This window comes from Elephantulus edwardii, unplaced genomic scaffold, assembly GCF_000299155.1.
Source record: "Elephantulus edwardii isolate Elephantulus edwardi_28Jun2011 unplaced genomic scaffold, EleEdw1.0 scaffold00239, whole genome shotgun sequence".
NCBI lineage: Eukaryota > Metazoa > Chordata > Mammalia > Macroscelidea > Macroscelididae > Elephantulus > Elephantulus edwardii.
Genome location: NW_006399989.1, coordinates 2235617 through 2248733, shown reverse-complemented (window position 1 = coordinate 2248733; position 13117 = coordinate 2235617). Strand labels below are relative to the sequence as shown.

Here is a 13117-nt window from a genome sequence, read left to right as displayed (position 1 = left end):
TTTTCAAGAATTGATTGATGAATAGAACAGGGTAAAGAACAAGTCTTTTAATTCATCTTGCAAGAATGGAAACTATTTATCAAAGATATTGGAAGAAGTATGGCAGGGAGAAAAATGCAGGTAATAATAATCAGTTTGGAAAATAAGGCATCTTTAGGGAAAGTATTGGCAAAGTATAGGCAAAGAACCAGAGGACTACAGAGAAAGGCTTGGGACATAGATGGGGCGCCTTCAAAGTCCCAACAAAGAGTTTACGTTTCTGTATGTTGCCAATAATAGCTTACTGTGTGTCTGACAGGGGTAAACACTTCACAAGCATTTGTTAAAACTGCGCTACCAGATATTATACTGTTTTTACACAGGCCAGGCTCTGAAGGGCTAGGTGTCAAAGTCAAGTCACTGGTTTAGGATTTGACTGCTGAAAACTGAGCTTTGAGAAGATAAATCCAGTGTCAAAATGAGGTTAAAAGAGAGAGTTACTATCAGGTTACTATCAAGGAAGACAGATACACTAGTCAGGATTGATTCCAGGTTCTTTGTGCCTAAGTTCTGGCTTTTGAGGAGGCACTAAATACTTTGATGGTCCCAGCTGCTATTTTTGCTAGCTACCATTCTGGGATTGTGTTTTAATGTGCACATGAGTAAGAAAGCACATTCGTCAGAGTTGCTAAAGCATAGGGCCGTTAAAATGATTGTGTCTTCAAGATCACTCCAGATTCTAGGAAGGCAGTAAAAATATTTGCTGAGTGCTGTTTCTGAGAACCCTGATGACCTTAACCTAGAGATATTGCTTTGCTCTCCTGTGCTATACTGACAGCAATGGCTGTCAGTAATGACAACAATGGTGCTAGAAATATGTACATTTCACAGGGAGGCAATTTAGGGGAGGTTGAAGTTGAAAAGAATCATGGGCTAGAGGTCAACAAATCCTATTCCTGCTGACTTGCTTTGTGGCTTTAGGAAAAGGCCTTTATCTTCTCTGGCCTTTTCTCATCTTCTGTAAACAAAAAGAAGTTGAGATATATATATCATATTGTATATTTGTAGAGCCTTATATTATTTCTAGACCTGTGCCTTCCTGAATCAAGCCATCCTTGCTCCCTCAATTCCAAAATTGTGGAGGGAAAAGCAAGGCCAGAAACATGAAGGGTGAGGATAGAGTAGAATAAAGCACTGAACTTATCATAGGAAGATAAAGGAACTAACTTGTTGAGCACCTACTCAGTAGGCTGACTCACTTTCATTACTCCATGGAGCTACATGGTACCATGTGGCAGAGGATTATCATCTTCAGTTTTAAATTGAGGAAACTGTGACTCAATTAATATTCCTGTTGTTGTTGTTGTTAAGTGCTGTTGAGTCATAGACGACTCTATGAACAAAAGACCTGAACACTTGTATAACTTTCATTGTTTCTCCAAGTTCACAGAATTTCATGAGGCAATCCTTTTCTGAAGTGGATGCCACTCCTGCTTCCAAGCTTGTTTTATTTGGGGAGCTCCACAAAACACTGTTCACCATGGGTAACCATTATCACACATCAGTGTCACAGTGTTTAGCATCACAGCAACCATGAGTTACCTCTGTACAGCAAATGGACAGACCAGTGCTATACCACTTAGAAGAAAGTTTGACCAAAAACAATTAAAACCAGGCCTGAGGGCCACAGATTAAAATCACCCTAGAGAGTGGAAAACCCAGGATTTTAATTGGATCAACTCCAAAGTCCATACTTTGTCACTGTCATGCAAACTCTTTATGAAGTGAAATAGTGAAAAAATCCCTCACCTCCACTTTCAACTCAACCAAAATACTTTTGTCTTACTCAGTTACCTGAACTTCTACCATTAGCACAACACTTTCTTGAGTTAAGACTTCTTTTTCCTAGGACTCTACAGTGGGGGAAGGGGACACAAGTAGGAGGCAGAGGCGGGAGGTGGGCACAAGGTCTTTTATGAGGCATCAAATATACATTCTTATATACAAAGAGGAAAAAAAGACAATGTCTGAAACCCAGCTCCTCTCCATATAGTCCCTCCCACTGCCACCCTCCCTTGCTCCCAGGCCCTGGAGTTGCTGGCCCTTCATATAGTCATGTCTGCCTGTATGTATGTACTGCAGCTCATGTTAGAGAGGGCAGAAGTAAGCAGGAGCTGAGAAGGGGCTGAATATGCAGGGTAAGAAGAGCAGCTTGGACTTGTAAAAATATATTTATAATAAATAAACAGGGCTGGAGAGGCAGCAGAGATTTTGATGAACAGAAAGATTCTGACATCTTGGCTCTCAGCCTCAGCTCTGATGGCTTCAATCTCTGCCTCAGGAAGGACATCTTGAGTTCATAATGACCCTCTAGGAGCCTCTCTCCCCAGGGCTGATGCTGGGTATCCTGCCCCAGCGAGGTGTATGTGGGCAGTATTTATAAAGTGCATTGTCTTCAGTTGTAGGCAGGGTAGATGTAAGGGATGAGGGGCATGCAGTATGGGTGAGGGAAGGCAGTGCCCTTCTCACCTGCCCCCCCAACCTGTCTGGATGTAGATCAGGATAAAAACATTATGGGGAGAGGCAAGATTCTGAAGCTGAAGAGGATGGGGCTAGGGCCTACCAGTGAGAAGGCATTGCCCCATCTGAGGGCCAGCATAAGCAGAGTTCCACTTATCAGTGCATTGGCAGTGTATGTCCTCCAACAGGCAAAAAGACACATGAAAATGTGTGGCCAGGCACTGAGGTCAGAGAGAGGACCAAGTCCACAGCTGTACAGAGCTCTCTCCTAGCCTCACATGTCAGCCAGAGCTGAAAGGGAATTTGTATTGGCCCTGGATGTGTGAGATCTCCCAGTCAAACCTCTAGAGAAAAGGGGAAGAGAAGAAAAGGAGAGAGAAGATCTCTGGAAGATCCTCACTACTCCCCAGAACTAGTTGGCCCTGGGTCCAGGTTTTAAGTAGCAGTGGGTCCTCAAATCTGGAAGAAACTCCATGATGACTATACTGTGGGGATGAAAGGAAGAGTGTTCCGAGACAGGGAGGAAAAGGAAAGGAAGACAATTCTATATGTGTATGTATATTTTGGGAAAACTGAGGAAACAAGATAAGAACCCTCCTCTATGGTTTTTCCCCAGGCCCTCCTGGGTCCCAGCTCTCTCTATCTATTCATTAGACCACTGTGCTGATCCGACTTGGTTTGGCCTTGGGGTTCGCAGTGGGTGGGTTGGCTGTACCAGGGGGCCCAGAGGCGTGCAGTGGTCCATGGGGGGAGGTGGGTGGCAAGGGTGAGTGTGGGGTGTGGGGTGAGGGTGGGGGCAGAGGTGGGTAAGAGGGGTGGGGTGGGATGGGTGAGTGTGGAGACAACGGTGACTGGGGGTGATGAGGGTGAGAGTAAGAGCCTCCTGGTGGACGAGATCCAGGTCCTCCAGCTGCCCCAGCTGTTGGCATCATCTGTGGGTGGTGAGTGAAGATGAAGTGCTTGGGGCCCTGTTTGTGGGCTGGAGGGTGCTGAGGGGCAGGACTGTACAGGGGCAATGGGGATGTGGGCTGGTGTAGAGGGTGGCGGCCATGTGGAACAAACTGAGGGTGTCCTCCAGTCCCTCGTCTGGGAGCCCTGCCTGGCCGGCCCAAGGTGTAGTGCTGGGGGCCTGGGACTGGACCATGTGCATGGAAGTGGCGATGTGGCCCCACAGGTGGGGCTGAAGCAGGAGGTGGTGGAATGGAGCTCAACTGGGGTAGGGGTGGAGGTTGCTGAGGAGGTGGGGGTAGAGGGGGCTGCTGGGGTGGGAGGTAAGGGGGTGGGGCAGGGCCTGGTCCTTGGCAATATTGGGCATGCAGGGCCTGGAGCTTGGACTGCCCATCAGGAAGCACCCCCAGGCCACCATGGCTATGACCATGGTGATGGTGGTGGTGGTGGTGGTGGGTGGAAGAAGCAGATGAAGAGGAGGCAGAGGGCTGGCCTGTTGGCGGTGGTGGCATCTGGAAGGGCCCCTTGCCCCGCTTGCTTCCAAATAGGGAGCCCAGGAAGGATGAGGAGTTGGAGACGGGCCTCTGGCTCTTGTACTCCTCTGGCGGCGGGGGTGGGGGTGGAGGTGGCATCCTCTGGTGAGGGCGTGGACTGCTAATAACAGACCCCTGGAAGGGGGGAGGGGTAGAAGTCAGTCCAGCCTAGATGTCCTAAACCCCCAACCCTAAACTCCACCCCATCCCTGAGGGTTGGAGCTAGGGAGACAGAACTTTTTAATCATAATAAGTTCTATACTTGTATATGGGGCTTCCCACCTTGCAAAGCTCTACTGTCACATTCACTATCCTATCTGAGCCTCATCCGGGAGAGGAAGAATTAGTATTATTACCTCCTTATTACCCTCATAATGCAGGCAGGGAAAATGTTAGGCCCAGAGAGGCAGAATGGCTTGCTCAGGGTCAAAGAGCAATATTAGAAGGTAAGAACTTTTTATGGCCCAACTCCAAGAGCATCACTACTCAGAGTCTTTTCTTGGGTAAGAGGGGGCATGGGAGAGTGGAAGACAGACCAAGAGACAGGCAGAGTAAGGACAGAGTTGAGGACAGATGGAAAGAATGGTTGGCTGGGAGAGGCAGCCACACAGTTCCCAGCATGGAAGGGGGAAGGAAGCAACAGGTCCCCTCTTCCTCTAGGGATCCACAGCTGGGGCAGGGCTCATGCAGAGGACGAGTAGGGCAAGAGCTGGCACTTACTTCGATGGTGCTGTCCAGCGATCCCACGCTGTTACGCCGCCCCCGCTTCCCTGCACCCACAAGCAAGGAGCCCAGCGTCAGAGCAGCAACCCTCCCTTCCTGCCCTGCTGGGCTCCAGAGCTGGCACCAGGCCTGGGTCCCTCCCAGGGATAGATACCCCATTATCCCTTTCCCCCATTGAAGAGGGGGAGATGGGGAGAAGAAGGAGAAAGGAGGAAAAGATGGAGAAGAGGTGGTACAGGAGAGAGAGAAGAGGTAAAAGAGGAGGAGCAGCAAGAGAGAGGGGCTAAGACTGTGGCCCCACTTCACAATCTTTGACCCAAACCCTGGGCTCCACCTGTTCTGACCTGGCTACCAGGCCCCTGTGGCACAGTACCCAGGATTCTGGATGAAGGCAGGGTATCTATGCCTACCAGGTTGAGGGAAGGCTGGTGGTCAATGATAGGAGGCAAGAGGATGCCCAGTCCCACATCTTCCCATCTTGGTCAGGGGTCTAGAAAACTTACCTGCCTCAGAGAGATCTCGCAGAGAACTGCTGAGGGCACCCCGTTTGAGCCCATCGCCTGCCCCATAAGTGTCCTCCAGGCTACTGCGAACCAGTGTCCCATTCATTGAGTCTTTAGCCCCTCCAGGCTGTGAAGCATTAGGCCTCATCATACCTTTCTGCTTCTCTAGCTCCGCTGGGTGGCAGTGAGGAAGACAGAGAGCAAAGGTCAGAAACAGGAATGAGACTTCACCTGACCCTAGCACTCCAGAGACCTTACTCTTCATTCCCTCTGTTTCCTAGGCCTTCTGAAATGCAACAAATGTTTTTCCACAAGCCTCTGAGGCTCTCACACCATATCCTCTTATTCAATCTTCCTTTTACCCCTTCTATTCATATTCTTCCTGCTTCTTCACCTTTCCTTTCATCCTCATTTCTGCCCTCCTTTGCCCTTTCTCAGCCTCATTTCCCCAAACGTCCTTGTCTTTTTTAAAAAACTGTCAACAAGTTCATTTTATTTGTATTCTTTTTTAAAAAAATCATTAAAACAGGTTTAATTACTGGAAAGAAAATACAGCTACAAGAGAGATAACATGGTATTAGTGCTGTTAGCTATTAACACTTCCCTTTGTTTTCTTTTTAAAATTAATTTTAATGAAAGTTTACAGAGACTAAGGGTTTCCAGTCATTCATTGTTGCAACGCCCTTATCTTTTAACAAAGAGCTTCCCAGAAGATGGTTCACTGGAGGGGCAGAGAGGCCCCTGTGGCCTATGGCAAAAAAGCAGTCTTTCTAGAGCACACTCAGTTTTCCAATACCTTGCTCTAGAGCAGCGAGACTCCTGGAAGAAAAGGAGCAGGAAATTGGTAGGGATTGAATTCTCTATTGTGTGTTGGCAGTAAGCTGGGTGCTATATACATACTTCATCTCTCTCAAGTCTCACAATAGTTTTGAGGCAACCATTATCATTTTTCAAAGGAAGAAACAGAATCAGAGAAATAGAGCTTGCTTAGTGTCATACAGCTGAACAAGGTGGAGTTGACATTCTGGAAACAGGTTTGTCTGACTCTGGAGTTTGTACTCTCTGGCTTTATAATCCCATCTCTCTAAAGAGGTCAAGAGTACTTTTGGGTTGGACATCTGGATTGTTTCCTTATTCTTGTGAGGATGAATAAGTCTATTATGAACACTGGTATACAAGTCTCTATTTGTGCCTCAGTTCTCATTTTCTTGGGGTGTATTCCAAGCACTGGAATATCTGGGTCATATGGAATTTCTATGTTCAGCTTTCTGAGGAAGCACCAAACTGCCTTCCACAGTGGTTGTAGAAATTATGGTAAATTCACACAATGGACTACTATGCAGCATGCAGGTGCAATGATTTTGTAAATTACTACCTAACTTGGGAGGGACTGGAGAACATTATGCAGAGTGAACTAACTCAGTCCCATAAAAACAAATACTGTATAAAACCATTATTGTAGAATGAGTATGTGGATCCAAGGGGGTGGAGAGTGGAAGCAGAGGGGTGAGAATGTGCAGGTGGGGAGGATCAATCATGAGGTTGCACAATTTGATGGGTTTGGGAGTGAGGGAAATGGGAAGGAATTGGTATGAAAAACTATGTATTTGAATTTTGTAAATAAACTAGTATAAAAAAGAATGTAAAATAGAATGTATAGGAATGATTGTATGAAACAAAATGTAAATGAAAGATTGTATAAAACACAATTAATATGGATGAAACATACAATAAAGGTATTATTATATGAAAATCAATAAAATATTTTTTAAAAGAGTACTTTTTTTGAGAAAAAGATTTTACAATTCCTGTTTTATATATGAAGTAACCGGGGCTCAGAGAGTTAAGTAGCTTCTCTGAGTTTACTCAGATAGTGTATCTGGGATCTGAAAATAGAGTTCAATCTCCAATACTCTGATTCTTCTCCCTGCTATCTTTCAATGAAAGAACTGGCTCATAATTAGGGCATGAAATAATAAACTGAGGTTGAGAAATAATAAATCCTTTGTTATTAAAAGTATTCAAGTAGCAGCTAGAACGAATGTAAGAAGGTTGTACAAGCTAACTTTCAACTCTGAGATCCTCAAAGGCAGGCTTCTTGGTTTCTGTGGAGCAATATTATTAAGAAAGGGGAAAGGAGGTGTGGCTGGGCTACTCACACTCTACACGATACTTCTCCATCTCCTGCACCTCAGCAATGGACTCTCGTAGGTCAGATGTGAAACGCAGCCGGTCCTGCAGGCTAGGAGCATTGAAGATGATGAGAACCTTTCGCTCCCCACCAGGTACTGCAGACAGTAACTTGATCCCAAACTGATAATCTGTGGAGAAAGGAAGTAGCAGGATAGGTTGGAAACCTCTGTCAGGATTGAAGCAACTCATAAGTGAATACTGAGTGACTTATTAGGTAACCCACTATTTCTCTGATGTCCAATACTGATCATGTATCTTTTCTGCTCAAGAAATTTCAATGATTCCTCTTTGTCCCTACTCTATGTTGTAAAGCCTAACTGAATTCTATGCTGTTTGCTAGAAACCCTGACCCTTACATCTCTGCCTATGCTGATATTGTGTTTGCTGCCCAAAATGTCACCCCCTCCTCCAAAAAAGCTTTTCCTGGCTCAGTTCTCCAAGTCATAGCGTGATATCTTTAGTTTCTCCACCCTCTAGAGAACACATGCACTCGGGTTCTCCACAAGACTCAGAGGTTAGACCCAAGCAATTCTCTGCTCTGGCCTGCCCTTCATCCTAGGACAAAGGAAGTGCTTTGGAAACCTTACTAGTACCACTACTAGTTCTGACTAAGTTGATTCAGTGACTAAGGTGAACTGACTAAGGTGACCTCATGTGTGCAGAGCAGAACTATTTCAGAGGGCTTTCAAGGTTATGACTTTTCAGAAGAAGATTACTAGGACTTTCTTCCTAGGTACCTCTGGATGGGTTAGTAGCCCAGCACTTAACAATTTGTGCCACCCAGGGACTCCCTATCCCGGTTGTAAAAGACTCTAAAAGCTAGAGGCTGGAATGGATAAAAGGAGCAGCCATGGGAGGCTGATATGGATAAAGGATGAGCATGGGGGCCATTACATAAACTTTAGGGTGGCAAGGATTCAAGAAGGGACTCACATGAATTCTGGAAGAGCTGCATGTGCATTTCCACGAGGGGAAAGGACTGACGAAAGCTGTATGTCACCAAGATCTTCTTCTTCTGGAAAATTTTGGTGACCTTTGGGAGGGATAGGGAAAAGACAAGGGTTTGGGGTGGGAAATTCTTACATGTTAACTAATTTCAATATCCTCCCTCCTCTCTCACCCCCATTAATGGACACATGAACACACATATTCACAAGTTGGGCAGAACTGAAGCTTATGGAGCAGGCTGGGGAAGATAGGAGAAAAATTTAAGTTTGATGTAAGAATGATGCACAACAGGTATTTAAGATTTTTACAAGAATTAACTGAACACTGCTCTTTCTAGGAAGCCTGCACTAACACCTCACACTGATGGTGTTTTGTTTTATTCATTTTTTTTCTTTTTGTTTGAGTTTCCAGAGCAGATATATGGTAGCACTTTGAGATATGATTGCCTCCTGCTGCAATGAGAGTGTAAAGACAGGGATCTAGTTTTAATGTCCTTCACCTACCCTTAGTGGATCTAGCACATAAAGGTAAGTCTCTGCTGAACAGCTAATCTTATTCTCAAAAACCTAAGGTCGTCATCAAATACTTCAGAACCCTGGAATCAACTAACATAGATTGCAAATAGTTTGCAAGTAGTTCTTAAAAGCAAAGATATTTTAATTCAGGATGGTTACAGTATACAGGACATTTTTTTAGATCCTTTGGACTGTTAGCTCCTTGAAAACAGAATCTGTGTCTGATTCATTTGTGTGTACTCAGTACCTAGCACTAGTGCACAAAGCTGTCAGTATGCAGTAGATGTTTAAACAAATAATAGGAATTTATGTAAGTCAGGTACTTCTCATTTACTTAATCCTCATGACAACCTTATAAGGTAGGAATTAGTCCTGTTTCACAGAGGAGGAAATTGAGGCCCAGAGAGAGTTTTACAGGTGCTTATCTAAAGTGGTGATTCTCAATAGGACATGATTTTGCCTCTTAGGGAACATTCAACAATGCCTGGAGACTTTTGGAGTGCGACTGGCAGCTAAGGAAACTCTGCTGGCTTAGTAAAGAATTGTGCTGCCAAAGAAAAGGTTTGAGGTTCAAACCCACAAGCTACTCCACAGGAGAATATTGGGCATTCTCTTCCTGTGCAAGTTACTGCCTCTGAAAACCTGAAGGAGAGTCAGTTATAGATAGGTTTCAACTTAGGGGTATATAACAACAGCAAATGGCATCTAATAGATAAACACAGGGTGCTGATAAATCTCCTACAATGCACAGGTCCCAAGAACAGTTGTCCCCAGCATCAATAGTGCCAAGATTGAGAAATCTTGCTCTAAAGGAGAGAAAACCAAGAAGGGGCAGAATTGCTACTCCTCAGATCCTGAAGAGTCATTTTAGAGTAGAGACAAGGCACTTTCTCTCTAAACTCACTGAGACAAATTTTAGCATGTATGTATGATAAGGAAACATGCTGCCTTGGAAACAGGGAGCTTTCTATCTGCATAGTCATATAAGCAAGAGACTATCTAAGATGCTCATTCTTGCTCTGGAAAGGAAGTTAAACAGGCAACCCAGATATTCCCTTCCAGCCTACAGATTCCTAAATATCCTATCCCTTGGAGAGGGGCATCTGATGATGAGCTTTTTAAAGACTCATTCAAGCTTCTTAATGGCTCAAAAGTTTCAGACAAACATGGGTCACATATATTTACCTCCTTCTACCCAACCCTTTGGCCTGTTGATGTGGACAGGGACATTTCCTACCACTTCTGAGATTGTAAATATGTAATGTCCCTGCTTCTCACATTTTTTTCCCCTGGGTGGCTGTCATTACCTCCAAATGGATATTTGAGGAAGAGGAGGGGTAGAGAAGGTCTGTGTCTTGCCCAAGATCACATAGATCACATGTAGAGAACCTCATGCACTATCCCTCCTCCCACCAATGTTAACATGATTCACACTAGACCCAGAGTCCAAACTTATCATCTCCTTTTCTTCTCCTCCCTCACAGTGCTCCTACCACGAGGAGATCATTGAAGAGGAAGACCTCTCGCTGATGCAAACCTAGCCTCTGGGGGCGGTTTGGATCTGGCACCTCATAGAGCTGGCAGCAGCAAACCAGTCGTCGGTGAGGGAGAGACAGGACCTATATAGGCATGAAGAAATAGATGTTAGCAGGCTAGCCCATCTTGACATTCAACAGCAAAATGAAGTTTATCTCTGATATATATTATTGTCTCTTAGATATAAGAATATAAAATATTGAGGTCTGTGTTTCTGCTGCCTTGTCTTTGTCCCAGTGTAGTCCTCTTTGTTTGGAATACCTTTCTTGGCCATCTCTATGTAGCCACATTGCACCTTCCCTTCAATGTCCAGTTCTAATACTATCTTTTCCAGTAAGTGTTTCCTGATTACCTCATGCTAGAAATGACCCCTCTTTTGTGCTCTCTTTAACTAAAATATAAGGCAGAGCTATTATATGTATTTTGTCTGACACCCCTACTGGTTTATAAGCACTATTAAAGACAGGCACCATGCCAGATTCACATTTCTGTCTGGTATGTAGTGAAATGTCAAGTTCAGTAGAAAGGCATCTGTAAATTTTTGCTCACTGGATGACTATCATGTGTTCTTGCTTTTTTTATAGTTTGGCTCCTCACTAGAGATGGTCAAGCAAAAGCTGACGTGGGAGGATGCTGATATTTATACTGCACTAACTATGCGCTTTGCAACATAATGTGCTAAATGCTTAAGTGCACCTCGCTTAATAGACACCACAACCTTGCATTATCATACACTCCATTTGACAAGTGAAGGGAACCCAGAAAAGTGCAAAGACTTTCCAAACAGTGGCAGAGGCAGATTAGAATCCTGTTTCTTTGGTTAAGTTCTGAAGGCACTTACTGGTTTCTTGCCCACAATCATGCGCTCCACAGCCTGCACCTGGGACACATGGTCATCATTGGTCCTCAGTTCACGACCCTGGATACGTTGGTAGATACCAACCAGGAGATCTCGAGGAATATCTTCACCATTGTCAACTCCTAGGTTTGGGGACAACACAGGGATTTATCACATCTAGTGGTAATAGCCGCACACAGTCATGTTGGGTTTTGTGTGCTTTGAGTTAGAACAAACCCATAGGTGACCCTTCAGTGGGTTTCCATAGGCAGTAAATAACATGGGAGGAAATTGTCCATCCTTCTCCTTTGGAACAGCTGGTGGATTTGAACTGCACACCTTTGGGATTGCAGCACATCTTCTTACCACTAGACTGGTCCCTTTTTGTAAGAAGAATGTCTGTAGTCTCCCAACAAACAAATGAATACAGAATACAGAAACTGTAGTACATTCATACAATAGTAAACAGCACTAAAGAACATTGACACTTAAAATCATATGTAAATGCTACTCAGCATGGGAGAATCTAGGGTGTATTACATCAAGTGAAATAACTCAGTCATAAAATGACAAATACTGCATAAGATTTCTACTGTGAAAATAGGAGAGTAACTGAGGAGTACGGTGGGGATGGGAAGAGCAGAAATAAAATGTACAGACAATGAACACTGTAAAGGATCAGGGCAAGGGAGGATCAAACACATGCAGTCATGGGCTATGATAATGGTCAATACTGGTGGGAGTAAATGGAAAAAACCCATTGCCTCCAGCTGGGTTTTGGTGGTTGTAAATTACACTGGAAGAAACTGCCTATCTTTCTCCTGCAGCAGCTGGTGGATTCGAACTGTCATCACTTTTGGATTAGCAGCACAACCTACTACAGACTATGCCACAGAACTCCCTATTGAAAGGAATGGACCCCTTATATCTTTCAGTCAGGATCAGGGCCCAATAAGATACCCTTCAGCAAAATAGCCAATTGCTTTCTTTCTTGAGGTTGGGATTTTGTCTAAACAACTCAAAACACACTGACTAAAACAATTAAATTTTTTTATATCTCTAATTAGCAAATTTTGAAGTTCCATCTCACATACTGTGGGCATGTCGCCAGAAGGGACTGACCCTTGGAGAAGGACATCATGCTCGGAAGGATAGAGGGACAGCACAGGAGAGGAAGACCCCGCATGATGTGGATTGATACAGTAATGAAGGTAGGTGTATCAGAGTCATTGAGATTGGCTCAGAACAGGGCTGGCTTCAGAGCTATTGTACATAGGGTCACTATGAGTCTCAGGCTACTTGACAGCACATAACAATGAAAACAACAATTAGCAAAAATCATTTTAAATAATAATACTCAATGTTAGTGTGAGTGAAAGGAAGTAGGCACGTGTATTAGCATAACTATTTTGAAAGGTAATTTGGAAGAAGTCTAAATGTTGTTACTCAATGGTTCCTCTTCTAGAAATCTATCCTGAGGAATTAATCATAAATATGCACAAGGATTTACATATAGGTATGTTCATGAAGTATCATTTTTTGATAGAGAAATATTTGAAATAGCCTACATTCTAACAATAGAAGTACAGTTAAGTAAACTATAATATATCCATTTAATAAAATAATACACAGTCATTAAAAACTTAATGTTTATAAAAATGTCAGTGACACGAAAACATTCTTGTGGCAAGTGAAAAGAGCAGCATCTACATGTACAGCATGAGGGGTAAAAAAAGACTAAAAATATCTATCAATATTAATCCGTTTTACGTGATTAAAAGAAATGTTGCACATCCAAAAACTTCTCCAGTAGGGTAAAAAGGGAAGCCACTGACTGGGAAAAAGTATTCGGTAATAACATATCAGATAAGGGACTTATAT

At 43.9% G+C, this 13117-nt stretch overlaps 1 protein-coding gene across 3 annotated transcripts in view; it reads right to left on the bottom strand.

Moving 5' to 3' along the window:
- Window positions 1–3046: 3046 nt before the first annotated feature.
- IQSEC2 (IQ motif and Sec7 domain 2) overlaps window positions 3047–13117 on the bottom strand; it is a 358697-nt gene continuing 348626 nt past the window's right edge. For 2 of the 3 annotated variants that reach the window (XM_006898888.1, XM_006898889.1), the window contains 7 exons: window positions 11240–11379; window positions 10356–10481; window positions 8333–8432; window positions 7366–7527; window positions 5207–5380; window positions 4701–4750; window positions 3150–4115 (listed from right to left, as the gene is read on the bottom strand). In XM_006898888.1, the coding sequence (XP_006898950.1) occupies window positions 3150–4115; window positions 4701–4750; window positions 5207–5380; window positions 7366–7527; window positions 8333–8432; window positions 10356–10481; window positions 11240–11379 (1718 nt within the window). Of the gene's footprint in view, window positions 4116–4700; window positions 4751–5206; window positions 5381–7365; window positions 7528–8332; window positions 8433–10355; window positions 10482–11239; window positions 11380–13117 lie in introns of all 3 variants that reach the window. The other variant, XM_006898890.1, reaches the window with a different exon arrangement.